Source organism: Erythranthe guttata, chromosome 2 (assembly GCF_056151865.1).
Source record: "Erythranthe guttata isolate IM_541 chromosome 2, IM_541, whole genome shotgun sequence".
Classification (NCBI taxonomy): domain Eukaryota; kingdom Viridiplantae; phylum Streptophyta; class Magnoliopsida; order Lamiales; family Phrymaceae; genus Erythranthe; species Erythranthe guttata.
Genome location: NC_142534.1, coordinates 52,138 through 64,015, shown reverse-complemented (window position 1 = coordinate 64,015; position 11,878 = coordinate 52,138). Strand labels below are relative to the sequence as shown.

The 11,878-nt window shown below is 35.0% G+C and overlaps 2 protein-coding genes across 2 annotated transcripts; both read right to left on the bottom strand.

Annotated features, from left to right (window-relative positions):
- Positions 1 to 581: 581 nt before the first annotated feature.
- Positions 582 to 3,304, bottom strand: LOC105957835 (putative serine/threonine-protein kinase PIX13). The gene is made up of 6 exons (XM_012981809.2): positions 2,797 to 3,304; positions 2,347 to 2,678; positions 1,830 to 1,965; positions 1,596 to 1,738; positions 1,263 to 1,386; positions 582 to 1,145 (listed from the first exon to the last, which is right to left on the bottom strand). The coding sequence occupies exons 1-6, from the start codon at positions 2,858 to 2,860 to the stop codon at positions 694 to 696; spliced, it is 1,251 nt and encodes a 416-aa protein (XP_012837263.2). The 5' UTR covers positions 2,861 to 3,304; the 3' UTR covers positions 582 to 693.
- A 178-nt stretch (positions 3,305 to 3,482) lies between these two features.
- On the bottom strand, positions 3,483 to 10,116 carry CGL1 (alpha-1,3-mannosyl-glycoprotein beta-1,2-N-acetylglucosaminyltransferase). The gene is made up of 18 exons (XM_012981810.2): positions 9,728 to 10,116; positions 9,387 to 9,437; positions 9,107 to 9,194; positions 8,651 to 8,713; positions 7,963 to 7,997; positions 7,754 to 7,830; positions 7,634 to 7,679; positions 7,454 to 7,516; positions 7,152 to 7,218; positions 6,988 to 7,056; positions 6,826 to 6,895; positions 6,657 to 6,718; positions 5,671 to 5,761; positions 5,440 to 5,533; positions 4,487 to 4,549; positions 4,362 to 4,400; positions 4,085 to 4,255; positions 3,483 to 3,846 (listed from the first exon to the last, which is right to left on the bottom strand). The coding sequence occupies exons 1-18, from the start codon at positions 9,794 to 9,796 to the stop codon at positions 3,739 to 3,741; spliced, it is 1,326 nt and encodes a 441-aa protein (XP_012837264.1). The 5' UTR covers positions 9,797 to 10,116; the 3' UTR covers positions 3,483 to 3,738.
- Positions 10,117 to 11,878: the final 1,762 nt, after the last annotated feature.

Genomic DNA, 11,878 nt, shown 5'->3' with positions numbered 1-11,878 from the left:
CTTTTTCAGTCCGAATTTTTTCGCCCAATTAGACATCCTGTAAACATAAATTATATTAAATTTACTAACTTATTTTAATTTAGAAAAAAAAAAAAAAAAAAAAAAAAAAAAAAAATTAATCGAACGCCCGGTTTGGGCTTTTCCCGGCCGAACCGACGCCTGGACCGGGCGCCGGTTCGCCCGGGAAAAGCCCAAACCGGGCGTCCAAAATCTGTTTACATGCCCAAGTCGGGCGCCGGTCGCCTGAACGGACGCCCACTTTGGGCGTCTGTTCAGGCGGCGGGCGCCCGACTTGGGCGTTCGTCCATTTTTTTCGAAAATTTTACGGGTTTTAGAGAGATAAACACTTTTTTGTTTTGAACGGTAAATAGCACTTTTTAAACCGTAAAGAGCATTTTCTTTTATTTACCGATAAACTTTGATTTGGTCAAATTGTAATATCATCATGACCTGATGGGAATGTGAATCTATAAATTAATTCGGTCGTACAATTTGAATACAGTACGATCAACGATCAAGAGTATGTATAAGTAATCACGTCTTGAATACATAATAATATAGAGTCAAAACATGTAACCAAATGAAGAACCAAAGAGTATCATATCATATCTACTTTCTCAACTCTATTTAGTATTTACATTTACAACAACAAGTACACACACACAGGCACCGTAATTGATTCTTAAAATGGAATTAAACGCGTGGTGGCAGGGGATAGGCTGGATTAATATTAGGGGCTTGTTGCCTTGGATGAAGTGGAGAACGGTACTGCAGAGGTTGTCTCTGATGATGGTGACTAGAATGATGTTTTTGTACTCTTGGCACTCTAGGTCTCTCATTAACCGACTCGATTCTTTCAAGTGCCTCCACTATCTCTTGCATTGACGGTCTGTTTTTAGGTTCACTCTCGAGACAAGTTAGAGCAAGCTGGGCTATGTGGAGAGCAGATTTAGAAGGATATCTTCCCTCCAGACGCGAATCCATAATGTTCTTTAACTTCCTCCTCTCACACAAATGTGGCTTTATCCAATCAACCAAGCTATGCTGTCCAGATGGACGGTTTGTATCTAGTGCCCGCAAACCGGTCAGCATTTCGACTAACACCACACCAAAACCATATACATCACTCTTCACATACAAGTGCCCTGTTACAAGTAGCGCGCATTAGTAGAAAACACAGTTTTGAATTATAACAAGCCCCATTCTTCTTCTTTCAGTTCAGAAGAGCTCAAAAGACAGAGTTGAGAGCATATTTATTTTACCTGTTGCAACGTACTCGGGTGCTGCATAACCATATGTTCCTATAACCTGTGTTGTTACGTGGGATCTACTAGCTGTTGGACCCATTTTTGCTAGCCCAAAATCTGATATCTTGGCATGGTACGACTGTCAAAAAAAATATTAAAAATTTGGAAGATCACAAGTAGAAATAACAAACAAGTCAAACGGGAACCAGAAATCGGTAACTAAAAATATACGAGTAATTAATACATGAGAGACAAGCATGAAGAAAGATTGCAAATCAGAGTTCCAAAATGAATGAATAATGAGTAGAGTAATAAACTGAGAGTGGGGAGGTTCTGGTGGTAGCTTACTCCGTCAAGCAATATGTTTGAGGCCTTGAAGTCTCTATAGATGACGTTTCCATCTGATGCATGAAGGAATGCCAGACCATGAGCTGCTCCAATTAGTATCTTTAGCCTAATATTCCATGGAAGTGGCTGAACAGCAGAACCCCCTAATCAACCAAACTCAACACAATTCACTATACTGCACATCTTTTGTTGAATGTGAATTACAAGTAACATATTTTACAAATGAACCCTTACTTCCAAAAAGATGGTTCTCTAAGCTGCCCTTTTGCATGAACTCATAGACAAGAAGTAGCTCTTTATCCTCCCAACAATAGCCCAGCAACTTCACCAGATTCTGATGGGAAAGCCTTCCAAGGAAGTTCACCTCAGACTGCACACATAAATGAACAACCCTTGTGCCATTAGGATTATCTATCACTCTTCCATTCTTAAAAAGTAAATCTTATCTTCTATCTTCTATCTTCTATCTTCTATCTTCTATACGAACGTAAATCCATCCAAAACGAACATACGGATGATGCATACATATGCACATACCAAGACATAAATTTCAATCTGCCACAAATTAGTAACTACATCCAACTATTGCACACACATCCACACGTATACAAGCTGACTAATTCACAAGGAAAAAGTGACTATTGATGGTAGCAATAGAACTAATGGATTTGCATTATAAAAAAAAAAAAAAAAGAAAAAAGAAAAAAAAAAAAAAAAAAAATTGAATAGTTGGAAGAGTTGATTGAATAACCTGCCACTCGTCAAATCCCTGCATACTTTCAGAATTCAACTTCTTAACAGCAATGACGGATCCAGAAGTAGAAGATTTGGGATCGAGCCAGCCCTTGTAAACTTTACCAAAACCACCTTCACCAAGCACAGTATCACTTCTGAAATTTCTAGTGGCAGTCTTGAGCTCAGAAAAGGAGAAAACCCTTAAATTGGGGTGGGGTATCATCTGCCCAGACCCAGCAAAATCGGTTCCACTTGCCGCCGAGAATCTACTGTTACCGGAAACTGTACTATTGGTGCCGCTTGACGACGACGACGACGTGTTGGTGGTCGTCTTCTGAGATATTGTAACTGCAAACATGAAAGAAAAGGATCAATTAAGCTTTCTTTAACCCAGCTCTGTATGTGATCTATATATATATATATATATATCAATTAAATTGTTGAAGTTAAAGTGCATAGAGCAGACCTGAAGAAGATGGGGTTTGATCAACAGAGGCAGATGCAGCAGCAGAACTGAAGCAAGTTCCCATAACTGGAAACAGCTTAAATATTTGATTGATTGATTGATTGATGATGGTGCAGAAAGAATCGAGGCAGCTATATCATCTGGTGCAGCAGTGGTAAATGGTAATCAAACCAAACAACCATACGATACGAGTGATCCTTAATTAATCACATAGACTAGACGACTTATTTTTCTTTGTTGACTCGATTTTATGATTTTTCTTTATTACTACTCCATATGATAAAATTGCTTGGTTGTGTTGTTTAATGTTTACGGAAATAATTAGATTATTGATTGAGAGAGAGAGAGAGAGAAGGAATTAGTCGTAGTTTTGTGATGAATGCAATGCAGATTGCAGATTGCAGATAGCAGAAGGCGAAATGTGAACAAACACAACAAAGTCAAGTCAAAACAGCGCGTATGTAGAAATTTGAATGCCCTTGTCCTTGTGTGTCTCAGTCTCACTGTCAACTACGGAAATTCATTCTCCTCCATTTTATTATTATTAATTACTCCAATAATAATATCAATATTTTCTTTTTGTTGAGTTACTTTTCCTTTTTTTTAAAACGTCTACTTTGATTCCAATCTTTTAAATGTAATAAGTAAATAAAATTTGATTTTCTTTCGATCAACATCCACAAATGTGAACAACAAGATGAATTCTATTGAAAATATGTCAGTTATTTTGTGATCCAGATACTTAAATATAATAAGCATCTAAAAGGGCTTTAGTTTTAGAGCCATGCTCTTGATGAGAAATTAAGTGGAATGTCATAAGTTCGAGATACACTAATTGCAACGAATAATTAAAATTTATACTTGTTAATATTCACTTAACCAGTAAGAATCTACTACATGACCACCTGTATGAGATCAGTGCATCAAGTTACTACTCATCTATCAGATTCCAAGTTGTTGGACAGAATCTGGGCTAACAAGGAACACTCGCTTTTGTGTTTGATACCGGAATACAACAACCCCTTTATATGCTGTTCTTGGGATACCATCCTGGAAAAAATAAAATAAATATACATTAAGGAAATCGAAGAGCAAAAGATTTGTAATCATCAAGCAAAACATCTCTTAAAAGTTCCAAATGACCAATGAAACCTTCCATCACTAGTAATTATTTGCCAAAAGAAAATCGACTACAGGTTCAATTAGTACCTAATACTATTTTGGCCATGTTGATGAAAAGTTTATATGGAAAATGAAAGACAAAAATAACCAGCACCAACAACATTACCTTCCATTCTTCAAAAATACCGAATTGCCTTGCAACGCTTTCAAAATCTGACTGGTCCCGGTACAAAATACGAATATCACCACCTATGTTATTTGTCTTCAAAATAGCATTACTTCCATCAACCGGAGTTGCCTTTCTAAGCAATCCCGCAATATGCTTCACATACTTGTCCTATAAAAGCACAAAGGTCAACAATAGTTCATATACTGGCATCTTTCTCCATTTTTTTCAAGTTACTATTATATGGCATATTGGGACTCTTAATACAGGAACTTACCTGCTCCAGGTAGCTCAGGTCCATTGACTTCCAATCAACCTTGCAGGCAAATCACAAGATACGTCTTTAAACAATGGATAAGCACAAGGAGAGCTTGGAGAACATTGACCAAATTGGTTGTATACCTGTACATCGTTCAGCTTGATAGGTTCAAGATATTGTTTGAAGAATTGCCCCATACTGGAACCCTGTGAGAAACAAAGCACCCTTGCTAAAACACGTTTTGGGTAAGAAACAATCCCTAGCACAGCATTATAGTAAAATCACTTCCAAAACATGTAGCTGGTTTACTTTCATAAGATCCAGATTACAGTGGATGGATCAGACAACGGTATATAGAGAACAAACATGGAAAGCCATAGCATAATAATTTTGAAAGAGAAGAAAATGATAATTGCAATACAGTACATCTTTCGGATTGTGCTTTCTGGTAAAGGATTAAGAGGTGAACTTGCGTCTTAATTAAGATGGAATGTTTAGAGGGTTATCATCAAGTGAAAGATAGTCTAATACAGGGAAAACGACATATTCTACTAAGGAAAATACCATGAAGAGCTATTGCATGAGATTTGGAGGTTTACCCAGTGCACCTATATGGTTGGTTGCGGGTCCTTCCAAAAAAAAAATACCATCAAGAGAGGAACTTAACCAAAATTCCTACCCTCCTTTTCCCATTCATTTCATTAATTTATATATATATATATATATATATATATATATATATATATATATATATATATATATATATATATATATATATATATATAACTGGATAACAAGATGATTATAAATCCTCTATAATTATTTGATGCTGTAATTATTTCTATAAGATAAAGGACCTATGTCCCAGCCATATTAAGTGCTCTCTCTTCGTTACAAACATATTGACACGAAAAAGATTTAGCCTGATAATTGAGTTTGAATATTAGTGTATCTAGGCTCTAGCCACATCTTGTAGTCTACAGTAAAAAGATATCAAAGGATGATAGGTATAAACAGATAAATGAAGTAACTGGATGATGAACCCAGGGTTCAAGTACTGAAAAGCAGAGTCTAGAGATAGTTCAAATATTCTTACGTGCTCCCCAAAATTATAGGTTCTGCACACTTCCGGACGAATAAACTGTCGTCCTCTGTGATTCTCTTTCAGTCTCAGCCAGTCATCCCAATAAGTAATTGATTGGTCAAGAAAAAAAAATCAGATTGCACCAAAAGATACAAAAGGAAAAATAGTTATGTCTTGCGCCAGATGAAATTTTAACAGTTTTAATGTTTAAATATGACTCAGAATATGGTTCTTGAAGGATATGCCTTTGGCCATTTAGGCGATAATTCATCCCATGTTGATCTAGAAAGCATCCATCCAAGACCAGGGAAAAAATCTGACCGGTAAAGCATATCTGCAAGAGATATGAAAACAATATGTAATGAAAGCAGGGAAAAGCTTACCATATTAGTTGTTTACTGGAGCACTACCAGATTAAAGTCAGTTACAATTCTGCATCAATCAACTGCTGAATTAACAAATTTTGAAATCTGGGTGGAGTTAAATGTAATGGAATCTTATTCTGAACAGCATGGTGAAACAGATCAGCATCAAATAGAACATAAACAGCATATATAATCTCAGCCAAAAGAAAGTACAAGAATAAACAACATTTACTTTGATGTGTTGCTGAGATACAAATGAGCAGAGTAAGGAATTCTCTTCATGAAATTCAGAGATGGAAGCATAGCTTGAGCAAAGCAAGATATCCAGAATAATTTAGAGATGGAAAAAAAATCTGGTGAATAGATTTTATTTGCTTCACATACACCGTTTTTGCTTAAGACTACAGGCAACTAGGTAGGTTGCTTGAAGTATGGTTTGTTCCATACCTATGCGCTCTACCTTTTTCCCTTTCAATCTTGAGCAAGTTAAAGGCAAGCAAATAGGAAAGGTTAGACCATGCCTATTTGAAATCTAGATGCTGAACACTGCAATATATCACTGACAGAATTAAAAAATGGAGTTCCACTTCACCTTTTTTTCTCTTTAAATGGCAATCAATTGTCAAGGCTACATCATGCCGATTTTATTTTAGTAAAGAAAATCTACACATCAAATACTGCAATATCGTATTTACATGGTAACTCAGGAGAGAGATAGATAGCAACTAGATCTACGAAAAAAGTAATAGATCCATACTTCCCTTAGAGGCATAGACGAGATATATTCAAAGAATATATAGTCATTAGTAACTTTTATCTGAACATAATCAGTTTACTAGATCATCTAAGTAAATAGTAACTTACAAGGATCATCTACGAACTGCCTTTGTCCATTGTCATTCCATGAGGAAATTGCCATAATAGATCTATCACAAGTTACATTCACAAAGGACAAAAGAACATTCAGAAACTGATGTTAAATAGAAATGGAAAAAATAGCAAATCAGATCTTAATGGGGTCTAAACATCTCACTTGTCACGGTCAAGGAGTGCAGCTCCAGCCTCAAAATAGTCAAAGAAATCAGGGGCAATTTCCATGTCATCTGCACAGTGAGATATGCAGTGAGTGAAAGCAAGAGAGAGATAGAGAGAGAGATGAGGAAAGGATGGGAAAGAAGATGAAGTTTACGGGCACCTTCAAGGATGATCACTCGGCTAAATTTATGTTTGTAAAACAATTGATCCAGTGCCCATTTATAATGTCCTGAAAGGCAAGTGTTTGAATAATGTCGGCAAGAATAATGTCTTCCAACATAAAAGATGATTAAGAACAACAAACCAGGTGATCGAAAACTTTACGTGCAATCTTATAGTATGCAATCAACTCCCCAGGTCTTTCTGTATGGACAGGTTCATAATCCAAATGCTGAGCAAATATAACCATCATATCAGATCTTTTATAGTTCATGAGGACAATCATAGCTCTGAAAACTTGAAAACTGGGAAAAAAAATATATATCCAACTGCTGTTCGAATATACTTGTATTAAGCTTGAATTCGATAGGTTTGGTCGAGAATGCCTCAACAATTTAGCTAGCGTGGAACTCGAGCTAGTATGAAAGCTGATATGATTCTTATAATACAGAAGGAAAAGCAAGTACCTGCATGTAGGTCAGCTGATCATAACTCAATCCCTTACTTTTAACATGAGGATCTGATCCATCCTGCCCAAAATGCAAGCAAGATTATTCTACATTTAAATATACGTCGGCGCTCGAAATAAACACTGGTTGTATGAGAAAATCGCTGAACTATCAAACATAAATCTTAATTTTAGGTACCTGTGATATGAAGAGAGGATATCTTGATGCAATAGGAGTTTGATACCTAGTCAGAATGAATGTCAGTCAATAGACTGCTACAACTGAAGCACTAAAATATGCATCAAAGATACACCGTACTTAAGAATAGATTTAACAGTCCTATCGAGATAATCAGCACGGTTACAAGCCATAACCACCACCGCTGCTACTGGAACCTGATCATTCATTCAGTTGCATGGTCAATGATCAAGAGTAAAAAAAACAAACGAGAAAAAAGAAAGAAAAAAAAAACAGCAGAAAAAAGGTGGCATATGGCACACAATATTAAATCCTTAAGATATCCAAACCTGTACATCACCAACCAATTTCTCAACACCCTTCCCTGCAGAGTATCAAAAGAACAAAATTCACAATGAGGCCATATGCAGCAATTGATCATGGACAACAATATAAACAGAAAAACGACTATGGAATTAGAATAGATAAGAAGAGGGGATCAACATGCAACAACCAAATATTGTGCCAGCTAAGTTGAAGTCTTACAAGAAACGTTATAAAATAATTATGATCTACTTACACAAGAACCATACATAAGCAGTAAAAATTTGAAGAGCCAATAAACGAAACTTAACTTTCAATAGACAAGCTCGATGAGCACTACAGGGAAGAACTTCAAAATCTTTCAGGAAAGGTCAGGACTTACTGGGGATGACATACAATACAAATGGGTAATCTTAACAATAATTAGCAATGTGTAAGGTCTTCTCAAAGTGACAACTTGAAGAAAGTCGTAAAGTGCAAAAACTGAAAGCACAGACTGAAATTCTGTCAAGTTTCTTAAGCCCTTGTCCCCAATCTCTAGCTGGTTTCTCCTTTCCTCCTCTACTCTATCCATTAAATTAACAATTCTAATACTCGGCTCTCTTAGGGAGCATATCAATTCCAGAAACCTAAATGAATAAAAATCAACATGCGAGTAACATTTAATTTAAAGAAATTTCCTGGAAGATAGAGTAAGAAGCTACATAAACATACTTTCAAGATCTTGAACGAGTGCTCTCAACTGTGCGCATTCCTGATCTTGACGTTTCCTTTCTTCTGCAATTCGGCAGAGTCATAATCGTAACAGACACAACATAATTGCTAAAGAGACTCTGACAAAATGGATGGATACAGCATCTAGTAGTACAATAATAAATTCCCCGACATCATCCAAGATAAAGGGCAGAAAACCAACAATTTTTTATTTTCATACTTCCAAAACGGCCGTATAGATAAATAAGAAAAAATCCTTCAAATGGCGAGAAGATTCCTTGTTATACTTTCACAACTGCCTTATGAAACACTTCATATGAAAAGGGGAAACAAGATTCCTACTAATTGTGAGGATATTTAAAATCATCAATTCTGACAGCAGGCTTGCAATGCATTTGTGCAAAGACAGTTTAAATAGATGACTCATCAGAGGTTGAAGTAGAAATGGTAAGACACCTTCAAGAGAAAGAATCCGTCCTTGTTGCATGCTAATCTGATCAATTAACAATCGTGTCTGTCTTATGCAGTGAGTTTCTGCCTCTATCTGCAATCAAACTCACTATGAGGGGGCTTTTATATACTTCCAGGCCGTAAAAGGAGGAAATGAAATCATGAGTAGATGGTAAATCAAAGAACGGGAAGGTTGGTATTCCATGAATGTTTTATGAATATCATTTACGATATCCAACTAATATTTACTAAATAGTGCATGGATATCAAATGAAGGTGTACATACAGCATCAGTAAGCCGGTCAGCATACTGTGATTGAGTAGCAAAGAGGCGGATCTGTGCATAAAAAAATGAGTCAGTTAAATGAATTGCTTGTAACATTTGAAGACTTGGGCATCAACTGGTGTAATAATCTAGCGGAAATTAACCCACCAACGAAGTTAGTTTCATCACAACAATTATCCATATTGGGAGCAAAACATTACAACTTTCTGCATCAGTGGCAGGCAGCAAGGGGAAAAAATAATTTATAATGAAAGCAAATTAACAAATCATAACAATCCATAATATGCAGGTAAATCCAATAATTTCTAATCGCATCATCAAATAAACCCACTCTTATTGACCTGGATGTAAATGAACGGCAAAACAACGAGGAGAAAAAGGAAGCGGTAGTCGCAAAAGCACTTCCCCATCCTTTCTTCTCTCCTGACGCAGAAAAGAGAAAGATAAAATCAAGAGGAGCTTCCGTTCCGGTTGAAGAAACCAATCGCCACGGTCACAAGTCCACCACCGTCATGTCATGACTTTGGAAATCACTGATGTGTTTGGTTAACTTGGATCCAACTCAAAAATTGAGTTTTGCACCCAAATATGAGTGATTGGCAACTTGCACCCTGAAAGTTTAGTATTGGCAATTTGCACCCTGAAATTTTAGTATTCGCAAAGTCCACCCTCATTTATATATCTCATGCCAAATTGCATCTTACATCTAATTTTAAATATTTACTCCCTCACTTTTTTTTTGAAGTATCTTATAATGTAGATAGATATACATGAACTAAGGAAGTCATTAAATAATCTTGATTTTAGAGAGAAAAATCCTTAACATAATTAGTTTATCTGCTCTTTGTCATCTCATTATTCTATCACAATTATGAGGTAAATTTGGAAAAAAATAATTATGTATTCCATATATTTTAAGGAGGTGATTTGCATGTTGCCCAAAATACGATAGAGCTTAGCAATTTGCACAATTTTAGAATAGAAAGAAACACCCTCAAGCACATATGCACCTGCTAAATTGCACCTTACGTCTATCTTTTCATCAGATTTTAATATTAAAAAAAATCAATATATCACAATATTTTTAAGCTTTGAAACAATTTTCATTCTTTAAGGTACTTTTTATTTCTTTTTTTTTTTGTGCTTTTAAATTTTATTTTGCTTTATATACAAGATTGGTTTGTTATGTTAACATAACGAGCTCAAACGGGCTTTTAACGAGCTTAAATTGAAACCAAAATTGGAATCGAACCCTTGAATCGGGTATGGAGCACTTTAATTTGAATTTATGGCCTACCGTCATGAAACCACTTACTCATTACAATTAATTCGTAGTAGAATTCTTTATTCATCATTTCGTTTCAAATAAGCTTGATAACTCATTAGTTACAGTAATAAAATAAAGTTGTTTAAGATATTAACAAGCATGTCTGGGAATTAATGAAATAACTTTTAACAAATGAAATTTGAGTAGATAAACTTTTATCAAATATATATTTATCTTGTCATTTTCCTTATTTAAGTTCTACAACTCGGATTATTAACTAATTTTCCATAGCCACAAGTTAAAAAAATAGGGTAAATCACAAAAAGTTCCATGATTAGGGCACTTAATTAAAAGAGGAACTTCCAACTTTTTTGTCTTTCAAATAAATCCACCTCAGTCAAACTTATCTGCAAATAAGAAAAATCCTTTTATATATACCAAAATTACCCCAATTCATTGAAACTCAGTTCAACTCCAATTTCATAATTTACACCACAATTTAGCCCAATTTCATCAATTAACCAATTTTAACCCTAATTTAAATTTTGACCCGCCACCACCGGAGACCGCCGGTCGCCGCCGTTGACCGCCGGTCTCCGGCGTTGTTTTTTTTTTTTTATAATTTTGTTTTTTCTTAAAAAAATAATTTAATTAGTATTACTGTCTTGGTTGCTAAATTACTATCTCCGACAGTTATTTAACTGTCGGAGACAGTAATTTACCTGTTAATTTTTTTTTTCTTCAAAAATATTTTAATTAATATTACTGTATTCTTTGCTAAATTACTGTCTCCAGCAATAATTTAACTGTTGGAGACAGTAATTTAACTGTTAATTGACTTTTTTATTCTTAAAAAAAATATTTTTAATTAATATTACTGTATTCGTTGCTAAATTACTGTCTCCAGCAGTTATTTAACTGACGGAGACAGTAATTTAACTGTTAATTGAGTTTTTTATTCTTAAAAAAAATATTTTTGATTAATATTACTGTATTCGTTGCTAAATTACTTTCTCCAGCATTTATTTAACCGTCGGGGACATTAATTTAACTGTTGATTGTCTTTTTTTTTTTTTTTTTTTTTCTTGAAAAAAAATATTTTAATTAATATTACTTCATTGGCTGCTAAATTACTGTCTCCAACAGTAATTTAACTGTCTTAGAAAATAATATTAATAATATTACTGTTCGGGAAAATAATATTCATAATATTACTGTCCAAAAC